General features: G+C 39.4%; 1 protein-coding gene across 1 annotated transcript in view; it reads right to left on the reverse strand.

Moving 5' to 3' along the window:
• Positions 1 to 13222, reverse strand: part of CD96 (CD96 molecule) — a 73811-nt gene that overhangs the window by 3713 nt on the left and 56876 nt on the right. Inside the window, 2 exon segments of the mRNA XM_067033510.1 lie at positions 1077 to 1144; positions 1650 to 1731. Coding sequence (XP_066889611.1) covers positions 1077 to 1144; positions 1650 to 1731 — 150 coding nt within the window.

Raw genomic sequence — 13222 nt, forward strand, 5'->3', positions numbered from 1 at the left:
TCTCTTCGTGTGCTCTCTCTTCTGATACTGCCTTTTCATTCCTGTATTTGGGTACTGAGTTCATGGGTGTCTATTATATTATCAGCGTATTTGTTGAGAGAAATGTGTTACATTAAATTATAGAGCGTCATGCTCAGACTAAGAATGAAACTGTGTCATGAATTAAAGATTGTGATTAATCTAAAACTGTGAACCTGAGGTCCATAAAAGAGATAAAATAAATAAATTATGCTCAAAGAGCAATATTGCACAGGTTCCTTTTCTCTCTTTGATTTATTTCCTAAGGACAAGTTCCCAGCAGTGAGATGACTGAGCCAGCGGGTATAAAAGACTTTTAGAGGTTTTCAATGTACAACTTAAATGCTTTTTAAAAGGGACATACACATTTACTCTGTGGCAAAGGGCCCGGGAGTTAAATTCAGAAGTCCTGCACCTGTGGCATCCAGGTTTCTCTTCGCTTTAGCCACATCCTTTGCTGCTTCCCAACATGCTGATCTTTGTCTTGTACCACTAAGAGGCAGTATATTTCTTTTTCAAATCCTGTCAATACCTGCTAAAGCAGCATCAGCAGACCCTGCTGCTACCTGGTCAGATGACAAGTAACAAACCATTTCTGTGCCTCACACTGGGCTCTCTCTTTTCCGTTTTGCTTTGTTTTTTTTTAGTGACATGCATATTCTAGCTAGTTCCCTCTTTCCCCAGATCTACTGACAGTTTGCTTTTTTATCTCCACTTTACTCAGATGTTGCCTTCCTCAGTAAGGCCTTTCAAGACCACTCTATTTAGAAGGGCAGTGCCCCCTCACCCTTGATTCTCACTGTCTCCCTTCTCTGCTTTATTTTTTCTGTATCATTTATCACTATTTGTCTGTCTCTCTTCCACCAGATTTTGGAACTTAGGTCTGTTTTGTTTACAGATATATCTCTAGCAGCTACAACAATGCTTTAAACATTGTCAATGCCTTGTAAATATTTGTTAATATGATTATAAACAAAGCGCAGAGTAGCTGTTCAATATATGTGCTGGGTAAATGAATGAGGCCCAGAGTACTCCAAGGGACTCAGAGTTACACTTACAGTATTTGGCATCTTTCCCATTGGAGGTCCAGGAGTAGTTGAAGCCTCGGGTAGTCAGGTCGTATTTGCTGGCTGAAAGACAAAATTTTCAGAATTCCACTTTCTTATAAGGCTGTAATTTAATTTTACTTCCATGTGCTGAATTTTTAAACTATATGACTTTGGGGAAATCTGAAATTGACAATATGCTTTGCTACACAGGAACACTAGCTGGCATAATAAGCAAAAGTCTGTAGTTTATGTTTAATGCCAACTTGTCACTGATTTTCTTTCTTTTTCTGTTCTTGTCACCAACTCAGATCACTGGGAGTATTGTCAAGATTACTTTAATATTACCTTAAAAATCCCATGACAAATGAAAAATACAATATAATAACAAATCACCAACCCATATTTTTAAGATTACAGTGACTGCCATATCAATATAGAGATTATAACTTGCCACAGAGTAACTTAAAAGCAAAATATGAACATCAAATGAAAAAAGATAGCATTTTGCCCAAACCTCAATATTATCATAGCTGTAGTGTTGTGTTGCCTCTTTTGAGTCACGTGAGGAAAGCCTTGCTATACGCTTTTTGAGCACTTGGAGGGGTGACGTTTGGAGTCCATGTAGTCACATCTACAAGGGCTGTTGAAGATGGAGCTGGATAACCTACTTTGAAAAAAAATTCCCAAATTGTCATAGGTATTTACTTTCACACGTTTAAATATGCCACTGTGCTTAACAAGGGCGGCACGTAGAGCATGGAGTGTTAAGAGCTGGAAAGAATCTTAGTGAATACATACTCTAATGGATTGATTTTATAAATTATGAAACGGAGTTCAAGAAAGTTCTATGCTTGTGGTTACACACCCAATATTCACACTTTCAAAATATATTGTTTTAGCGTCTATTGTGTGCAAGACTATTTGACATGCAATGAACAATGAAGACAAGGTCCTCACCCTCATGGAACTTATCTTGTAGTGAATCTTCACAACTGCATATAATATTTTCACATACTAAACATGGTTTCATATTTACTTCAATTCTTAGCTTTCAAAATCATTTCCATCTTTATAAGCCATTATATTTCCCATTCTCCTCCTCCCTCCCTTCCCCCCCAAATGAAAGACTAACTCATATTCATTTGAAAATATCTCTGGATATAAAGCAAGGTAGATTGAAGAAGAAAAATACCCTAGCACAGCACACTGAAACATGTTTATGTCTCTAGCGAAGACAAATCTTTAATAGATTTTTTATTTATATGTAGTTCTCCTTTGTTCCAAAACACGTTCATGGTGGCTTACATAAATATGCAAGTGCAAGAAGATAAAAGAAGTGGATAGAAAGAGAAAACAAGGGCAAGGAAAAATAAAAGTTAGAAAAAGAATGTTGAGTTTTGTTGAAACCTGACTGGGGATATTACATAAAATGCGTTTCTTGATGTAGTGTTCTCTTCGTAGATATGGACTGCACATTTGGTCAGAACTTTCTAGCAACAATGCTAAGAAATAAAAAGTATATGTTATGCCATTGGACTTCCCTGGTGGTGCAGTGGTTTAGAATCTGCCTGCCAGTGCAGGGGACACGGGTTCAATCCCTGGTTAGGGAAGATCCCACATGCTGCGGAGCAACTAAGCCCGTGCGCCACAACTACTGAGCCTGTGCTCTAGAGCCCATGAGCCACAACTACTGAGCCCACGTGCTGCAACTACTGAAGCCTGCACACCTAGAGCCCGTGCTCTGCAAAAAGAGAAGCCTCTGCAATGAGAAGCCCGCACACTGCAACGAAGAGTAGCCCTTGCTCGCCACAACTAGAAAAAACCCACATACAGCAACAAAGACCCAACGCAGCCAAAAATAAATAAAATTTTAAAAAAATCAAATATCTATAAATATATATATATAAAAGTGTATGTTATGCCATTGATGAACATTATAAGATAAATACAGTCAATTTTTAAGAGAAACACAGCTATTCTTTTTATTGTGATTAAAAAATTTTCTCCCCAGTCTTTATGAAAAAGATACTGTGAAATGTGTACAATTTTCTCAACAATATCCTTACAGTATGGCAGCCAATATGCTCATTCACCCTCAAGCTTTAGTTAGTGGTGAATAGCCTGGCAACTTCCCAGGTACCTCAATTCTGGGAAAGGGCATGAAACAGAAAACATGGGTAATCAAATCTCTGAAAGAAGTATATATAAGATACATAAATAAATGGCATTGTGGTTCATAAGAAGCTCACACAAGAGATGACCAACAACAGTCGTTTTACAATGTAGCCTACCAATGAACACCAAAGACATACTACACACCAGCTCCATGAATACAGTTAGATACGGGGAGATGTGTTATAGGCTGCCTCACATGATGCTGTATGAGGAACAAAAATGGGCAGCCAGCAGCAGGATGGGCAGAAAAGAGTGTTTTAAAGACAGGATATGCACAGCTTCATTTATCCAACAAATACTTATCGAGTTCCCACTATGTACTAGTATTGGAGACAAAGTGCAGAGAATGAGAGTTTTTGCCCCTGTCCTTATGGAGTATACAATTTAGTGAGAATAAAGGTCAATATGGCAGATTACTGGTTGACCACCAAACCCAGTCCTCTTCTTTCTGGCACAGAGAAACTACACTTCCTAGCCTCCTGTGCAGTTAGGTATGGTGGCCATGTACCAAGTGCCAGGCAATGGACTCTGAGTGGGAGTGATGGTTGTCACTTCAAGGCTTGTCCTATAAAATATCCCACATATGATCCTCCATGATCTTTCCTCATGTACTATCCAGGTATTATGACATAGAGTGACTTGGAAGTCACAACTTAAACGTGATAGAGCTGCCACAGCATGGGTTACAGAACAGGGCACTTAGCTACTTGCTTGTCCTTTTATTGGTTCTTTCTGTTAGGATAAATACATTTGTATTATGTCAAGTATAAATGAACAAAATGAAATGTTGGAATTTGTTGTTACTGTGGTTTGTTTTCCTTCCCTCACAAATAGTATAAAGAGAATTGCAGTAGAAGATAAGTACTATGGTAGAGAAAATGCACTGTGCTGTGGGATTCCAGAGGAGGAACACATAACCAAGACATGTGAGCTCAGTGAAGGCTTTCTGGAGGAAGTGACGTACCAACTAGGCTTGGAGGGTGACAAGAATTAGCCAGACAAGTTGGAGAAAGAGGGCAAGCAAGGAGCAGAACGTTCCAAGCAGTGTGGGCAGAAAAGGTGGGAGAGAATTGAAGCCCAATCAGAATGTTGAAGGCACTCTGTGAGAAGAAAAGGGATGAGGATAGAGAAGTAAGAAGAAGCTACATCCTTAAGATTCCACGGAGGAATAATATCCAACTAGTCCTTAACAGATGCTCTGACCCCAGGGTAAGTGAAGGGTGGCCTGGACTATAGCGTGAAGGCTGTGGGCAAGAAGAGAAGTGGACAGGTTTCAAGTGTGGGCTCTACAGGCTTGGTAAATGGCTGAATGTAGGAAATTAGGAAGAGAGAGAAGTCAAAATAACTTCCAGTTTTCCAGCTTGGGCAGATTTTTGGATCAAGGCATCATTATCTGAGAAAATAAACAGAAAAAATAGCTTTGGAAGGGCAAGAGGCACAAAGATGAAATAAATTTTGGACAGATTGACTCTGAGTGCATATGAGACATTCAATTCCAGAGGGTTGAGCATGTGAGTCTGAATCTTAGGAGTAAAATTAGGCTGCAAATGAGTATTTGTGAGACATCAGCATGAAGACAGTAATTGGAGTAACTGAGAGCACCAAAGAAGATGGGTCCCGGCAGAAGAGGGCCTAGCATGGAACAATGAGGACCACTTCCATGTGAGGTACTGGCAGGAGAAAAGGAGATTGAAAAGGAGGACCCCAGGGAGGCAGGATGAAAGCCAGGGGCTATGGCTTAGAGAAGCCAAGGTGATGGAGGGTTTCCAGACGCAGGGCCAGTCAGTCCAATTCAGCAAATATTTGTGAGTGAGCGCTGTGTGCCAAACGCTGGGTCAGTGCAGTCAAATGCTTCCAAGAAGACAGATTCCCTTCTAGCTCTTAACTGCTAGGAAGCCATTGCGTTAGACTTGCATACAAAGCCTAGGAGACAGATTTGCAAACCACTTGGAGATGTGCAAAAACAGTGTAGCTTAGCTATTAAAAGCATGAATTCCAGAGCCAGATACCGTGAGCTGAAGCCTCACTTAGTTCTAAGTTAAATGTATGATCTTGATAAAGTCTATTGACCTGTCTCTCTTTCTTGTATTCCTTGCATCTAAAATAACAGTACTTTTCTATAGGGTGACTGTGATGATTGAGAAATCATCACTTGTATGAATTCTCATAGAAGAATGCCTAAAAAATGCACTAAAAAGCAATCTTAGAAGCTATACAACAGGTCATCTGCAGTTTAGCTCAGGTGCTGAAAACACAAGCATATCATAGCAATAGACGAATCTCCTGATGAGTTCTACCATTGACCCACTTTCCTTGTTCTTTTTAGAAGGACTCTGATTCCAGGTAACCAATCCCAGAAAAGGGCTGTCTGGGGTGAAGAGAACGGCAGCGTGCTGGGCATTAGCTCTCTGATGGCATACTGATGCCTACTGGCAGAGTCACCTGCAGCTCTCCTCTTTCACCTCACTGAGCCCCCGTGGCTCAGATTCTCGTGCAGTCACTGTAACTTCCAGCTCACTGCCTCCTACTGTTCATCAAGACAAACGGCAGGAAAAAATGCACCAAAAGACTGGCGGCAGGATACATGAAGTAGCTGTAGGGCAAGCTCAGACTGTCTCAAACTGAGCATTGGGATCACATTCCTGGACACCCCAGAACTGCTCTTAGGGAATTGAGCCCTGGCGTTCTCCCACTGGCCCACCCTGGCCGGCGGTCGAACAGCAAGGAGGTCAGCCGCTGTTCACGCCCTGTGAGCATTTGGCTGGCTGTGCTCCACCACGCCCTCTAGAGGAAGGCCCAGGAAGTCTCTGCATCAAGAGCAGCTGTGCTTCTCCTCTGCAACTGGCTCATTACGATTTTAAGAACCTATGTCCATCAACAGATGAATGGATAAAGAAGATGTGGCACATATATACAATGGAATATTACTCAGCCATAAAAAGAAATGAAACTGAGTTATTTGTAATGAGGTGGATAGACCTGGAGTCTGTCATACAGAGTGAAGTAAGTCAGAAGGAGAAAAACAAATACCATATGCTAACACATATATATGGAATCTAAGAAAAAAAATTGTCATGAAGAGATTAGTGGTAGGACGGGAATAAAACACAGACTTACTAGAGCATGGACCTGAGGATATGGGGAGGGGGAAGGGTAAGCTGTGACGAAGTGAGAGAGTGGCATGGACATATATACACTACCAAATGTAAAATAGATAGCTAGTGGGAAGCAGCCGCATAGCACAGGGATATCAGCTCTGTGCTTTGTGACCACCTAGAGGGGTGGGATAGGGAGGGTGGGAGGGAGGGAAACGCAAGAGGGAAGAGTTATGGGAACATATGTATATGTATAACTGATACACTTTGTTGTAAAGCAGAAACTAACACACCACTGTAAAATAGTTATACTCCAATAAAGATGTTAAAAAAAAAAAGAGAACCTATGGATCACAGAGTGAATTTGAATTTCTTTCTCTCATCGAGATGGCTTTATCTTTGTCGCTCTTTGCAGTAATTTCTTCAGTTATCTATTTTTAAAATTTTGTAAGTTTACCTTGTAACAGTACAAGACAAAGTAAAAAAATGCGTAGAAGAAAACTAGCCGTAAGTAATCATTGGATACTGTGGGATACTGAGAGATATGATGTACTCCTACTAATTAATATAGGAAGAAAAGGTGAAAGAGGAAATGAGGGGAAGGGAAAAAGAAGAAAGATTATCCACGTTTTAAACAATTCTCAGAAGGATAAAAGAAAGAATCATCCCTTTACTCTGGAACTCTGTTCCCTGTATAAGAGAAAGTGTGGCTTTCATTGTCAGTCATAGTCTCATCTCTTATCTCCCTTCCCATGGGCCAGCATCATTCATTCTTCCTCCCTCCCCGACTTTCTTCCTCTCACTGGGAGAACTGACCTTCACAGTATTAACCAAGTGACTTAGTAAGTGAAAGCAGAAAGGAATGGTTTTACAGTGGTGATATATTATAACAATGGTGATGATGATAATGAAGAAAAAGAACAAGGAAGCAAAAATCAGAGAACTTTGTATTTATTTGTGAGCTACCACCATCACCTAGAAGTCTCAGTCTAATATGCAACTGCCAGCCACCTTTGAAAATACTTTTTACTGAGAAGGAACAGACATTTTCCAATTGCCCACACTGGGTGCTAGCACTGATTAGTAACATATGATTTAATTCTAGCAGGATTCACTGGAATCCTGATGAAGTATGATAACTGGGAATTTCATTTGTATTAAAAGGACTGATTAAATGTTCTCTTCTAGAGGTCAGAAAATAATGTGACATAAATCCTTGCTTACTGCAGATTTACTGCAGGGGAAGAATTCATTTGCTTGATTCCATCTAGGGAGTCGTTCCTGGACCATGAAGAGGAACACTGCCTCGGGCATGCATACTGCCTTGATCTTTGCCTCACTGTGTCTTTTGCCTAGTTTAGATAACAGCCCTACACTTCCTCTCACAGGCAGGCCTGTGGAGTTTATTGAGGGCTGAATCAGTGCCATAGCTTCTGGGAACAAAAGCATCAATGACAGCTATCACTATCTTGAGGGAGCCCAAGGTCATTTCAGTCTTATTTGTCTCTAGCTGAATTTTGTTTTGGTCTTGGCCTAAGGGTCTGTGCCAAGTTGCATAGGTTATTGAAAAAATGATCCCTTTAATCTGGGATTTTGTCCATCATGCGGAAGTCAGAGCTGAAGCCAGCTAGAGATAGCTTTACACGATGGTTCAACGTCAAGGCCTCTTGGCATTACATGACACAACCTCTAACAATCTCAACATTGTTATCTCTTGCTACTCCCTGCCTACATTCTTTCATTTATTGACCAAGCATTTGGGAGCCTCTATCTTGCAGGCATTGTACTTGGCACTGGGGACACAATGATTAGCTTCCCTGGAGTTCATGGAGGATATGGACATTAACCAGAGAATCACATAAACCAATCCAAACATGAGAACATTTGAAGGAGAGAAGGCCTAGTCAGAGTCCCAGGAAGGCTGACCTGAGGAATGTAGAGGGAGAATGGAGGCAGGGGAGGGGCTGTGGGAGCTTTAAGGTAGAGGACATGGCAAGTGCAAAGGCCCTGGGGTGGTCTACACACTGTGGTTTAGTATTAGTCATGTGTGGTACTTGTCTATTCCAGGGCTGGGCCTTTACAAGCCCTCAGAAGTGTTTGTTCTGTGTGTTGAACTGAACTGAGTGTTGTCACAGTGCACATCCATGGCCTCAGCAGCAGCAGAACAGTGATCAAAGTGTGGCACGCTGGTGGCAGCCAACGCTGCTTGTTTCTCTGAGCTGTTTTCTTTTGTTTTACTTCTGTTTCTGAAAGCAATCCCTTCCTAGAGCCTGACCTAGAGATTCTGTAACTATAAGAGGACATATGTATCTGCCAATCTCTTGACATCAAGTACAGCATTTTAAAAGACTTGCCTTCATATTCCTTTCAGTCAAGTCTTTAAAAGATTTGTATTACATATTTCAGTATGTGAATAAGCCATCCTTCTTTTTGTCTTTTCTGTTTTAAGGTTATGTTTACACACACAATATGGCAAAACCTCTTCAGCATTCAATAGTTGGTTTTATATTATGAAATACTATGTAGGCAAGTAATATGCCAAACCCAGTGATAGGCAGTTGTTTGCTTTGTTTGCTGGTTGTTTATTTCTTCTTCAGTTTGAATGTTTATTGTTATTTAACCTTGTACATGTCCAGAGGTACAAAATAATGAGCCTTGGTTTCCAAGAAAGAAGAAGGGGTTTAGAGGAAAACACTGCTTAGTACAAAATGGCTTGCTATATTAATTCATAAACTGCCATGAGGTTAGATGAGATTTGAAACCTTTTGAAGCCCATTTCTATTAAAACTTAAAATCTTTTTCACTAATGTTAAAAATTACCCCTTTATCACTAGAAATTCAATGAAGTCAGAAGACAGCTCCAATCAACTCAGAAGACAGTTCTGAGTTGGATGGACGAAACAGAGACATGTTCTATAAGAGCTAATTCTGGTTGGCTCCTGTGACATTAGGAAGCAAAACCCAATCTCTTAACCTGGACTCCTGCCATCTTCCCAGTGACCCATCCCTCTCACTGCCAAAGAGGGAAAGGCAGGGAAATGCTAGAGGCCCCATGTGGATTAATTTTGGGAAAATACTGAAATATTTTCCAAACAATTTAATTATTTAACATCGACTACTATGTACCAAATAAAAAAGACAGGTGAGCAGTTGTGATGTAAGTGGAGAATAAAGGATAAAATGGTAATGAGAACAACAAAAAAGAAATATTGATTTGGCCATTGCTTCCTCCTTCAAGGAATTAAAAAATACAAGTAAAAGTATTGATTTATTTCAAGATTAATTTTGCTCACTGGACTCTTCTTTTGATCCCGGCCTACTTCTTGGACTGGACTGTGTGAGCCTTAGCTTTAGAGTTGCTCTTTATGCATTTTTACATTTCATACTCTTAATAACCATGTGAACTAGAAAATATTACTTCTGGTTTTTTTTAATATAAGAAAACAGTATTAGAGAAGTGAAATAACTTGCCCTGGGTAACAGAGCTAGTAGGTGGCAGAGATAAGAATTGAACCCAAGTCTGTCTTACACCAAAGATTATATTCAATCCACTCTGGTAGCCTTAGAGTGTAGTTAGGCTTTATGGTTTATCACAGGCTATTGAATATAGTTCATCGTGCTATACCGTAGTACCTTGTTGTCTATCCATGATACATAATAGTTTGCATCTGCTAGTCCCAAACTCCCAATCCACCCCTCCCCCAGTCCCCCTCCCCATTGGCACCCACAAGTCTATTCTCTATGCCTGTGAGTCTGTTTCTGTTTTGTAGATAAGTTCATTTGCATTCAATATCCTGTGATACACCATAATGGAAAAAGAATATGAAAAAGAATGTATATTTATGTATAACTGGATCACTTTGATGTATAGTAGAAATTAACACAACATTGTAAAACAACTATACTTCAATAAAATAAAATTTTTTTTTAAATTAAAAATAAAAGTATAGTTAGCCTTGTTAACAGCATGGAAGGAAACGCTAGAGAGCCCAAGGCAGATTAATTGGGGGGAAATCTTTGAGAACCAAGGTTTAGCCGTGGAAGAGCTCAGTCATGGTCCCTAACACACAGCCACTGAAAACAGAAGGCCTTTATATCCTCTGCTTTTCTCCTCTCTCCTCTCTCTCATCATCACCTCTTAGTTTCCTGTCATGAGACTACCCAGTCTTTGGGCCGTGACCAGGTGCCTTTTTCTTTAGGGAGCCTTCGGCTCTTTCTAAAACTCTTCCCTTGTTAATCACTTTCTTCTTTGTACTTTAGAAAATATCCTTACCCCACCCCCAAATGTTTATGGAGTTATCAATACTTATTGAGAACCATGTGCTATCACTGTTCTAGGCGATGGAGAGACATCAGTAGACAAATCAGACCCAAAAATCCTGCCCTCATGGGATTTACCTTCTTGTGGGGAAAAGCCAGATGAGTAAATTATACAAGATGTTAAAAGACACTAAGGATAAAAATAAAACAGGGAAAGGGGACAGGAAGTGAGATAGAGGGTGTTACAGTTTAAAATGAGTTGGTCATGGAAAGCCCCACATTGAGAAGGTGAAATTTGAACAAAGACTGGGAGAAGATGAGGTGTGAGCCATGTGGATTTTGGGGGGAAGAATTTCCAGGCAGAGGGAATGAGTGAAAAGGTCCTGAGGTGGGAACACCTGGGTCATGTTGGAGGAACAGCAAAGAGGCAGATTTGGGTGAAGCCCAGTGAGCAAGGGGGAGAGTAGAATAGTGGGAATATAATAAATTGGATATAACATGTGACCTTTCAGGTCAACTTTATAGATATCTGCTTTTTCTCACTGCCCATGTTCCTCCTCCACTCATAAGACCATGATCATGGGGGGTTTCATTTACATCTGAATCCATCTCTAGTAGAAGTAGACACATAATTCTAGTTTTTTTTTGTTTTTATTAAAGCACACACACACACACCCCAAACGATTTAAACAAAGACAAACTGGTTAATTTCCCAACCACTTTATTTCCTACCTTGGGTTCCTACCATGTTCCCAAAGGGATTTAATGGAACTAATAATAAAAAGTAACATTTTGACACTATGAACCAGGTACTATATTACCTGGTGTTTTACATGCCAAGTCTCCTCTGCTGCTTTTAATAACCCATTAAATAAGGCAGTACCCATGCTAACACTCTTCCTTTTCTTCTTTCTCTTGTCTTTCCCCATTTTCTTCAAGCATCCTCACCTTGGCCATGTTTTTAGAACTCTGTTTATTACTTGTCAATCCATCACACCATTGCCAAGAACTATAGCTTTCTGTGGACCATCTCAGTGGGTAAACCATCACCTCATCATGTTTGCTTCATTTTCAATGAATTTATTTTATTTTACTTACAAATCTTTTAATTTTTAAAATAAAATTGTATATGTATACACATGATGATTTGATATACATATACATAGTGAAGTGATTACTATACTCAGCCCGTTAACATGTTGTCTCTTTTCACATGGTTACTTTTGTGTGTGTGTGTGATGAGAGCATGTGAAATCTACTCTTAGCAAATTTCCAATATTCAATACAGTATTATTAACTATAGTCATCATGTTATACATTTGATCTCTAGACTTACTAATCCTACTTAACTCCAACTTTGTACACTTTGACCAATATTTCCTCTACCTCCCCACCCCTGGTAACTATCATTCTACTCTTTGCTTCCATGTATTTGACTCTTTTTAGATTTCACATATAAGTGAGATCATGTAGTTCTTTTTCTGTGTCTACATTATTTCACTTAGCATAATGTCCGCCACGTTCATCCATGTTGTTGCATATCGTAGGATCTCCTTTTTTAAGGTCAAATAACATACATACACACACACACACACACACAAATATATATATTTTTTATCAATGGGAACTTAGGCTGTTTCCATATCTTGGCTACTGTGAATAGTGTAGTGAATATGGGAGCACAGATATCCCTTACAGGTGGCTTTCATTTCCTTTCTATATATACCAAATAGAGAGGTTGCTGGATCAAATCATAATTCTACATTTAAATTTTTGAGGAACTTCGAAAACCATTTTCCATGTTTTTCATACTGTTTTCTATTAAAGGCTTCATCAATTTACACTCCCATCAACAGTGTACAAGGGTTCTCTTTTCTCCATATCCTTGCCAACACTTATCTTTAATTTTTTGGATGATAGCCATTCTAACAGGTGTGAGGTGATATTTCATTGTGGTTTTGATTTGCATTGCCCTAATGATTAGTGATGTTGAGCACCTTTACATATACCTTTTGGCCATTTGTATGTCTTCTTTGGAAAATGTCTGTTCAGGTCTTTTGTCCATTTTTTAGCAGGTGGTTTCTTGTTTTGCCATTGAATTGAATAAATTCCTTATATATTTTGGATATTAACCCCTTACCAGATATATGATTTACAATTATTTTCTCCCAATTCATAGATTGTTTTGTATTTTATTGATTGTTGCCTTTGCTGTGCAGAAATTTTTTTTTAGTTTGATGTAGTACACTTGTTTTTGCTTTTGTTGCCTGAACTTTTGGTGTCATATCAAAAAAGTCATTGCTGAGACCAATTGATGTCAAGGAGCTTTCTCCCTATGTTTTTGTCTAGGAGTTTTAGTTTCAGGTCTTATATTTAAAATTTTAATCTATTTTGAGGTGATTTTTGTGTATGGTATAAGAAAAGGGTTCAATTTCATTCTTTTGCCTGTGGATATCCAGTTTCCTAAGCACCATTTATTGAAGAGACTATCCTTTCTCAGTGTGTATTCTTGGTGCCTTTGTTGAAAATTAGTTGACCATATTTGCTTGGGTTTATTTCTGGGTTCTCTATTCTGTTCCATTGGCCTACATGTCTGTTTATGCATGTACCATACTATTTTGATTA

The sequence above is a fragment of the Kogia breviceps genome, chromosome 5 (genome assembly GCF_026419965.1).
Source record: "Kogia breviceps isolate mKogBre1 chromosome 5, mKogBre1 haplotype 1, whole genome shotgun sequence".
In the NCBI taxonomy this organism is placed as follows: domain Eukaryota; kingdom Metazoa; phylum Chordata; class Mammalia; order Artiodactyla; family Physeteridae; genus Kogia; species Kogia breviceps.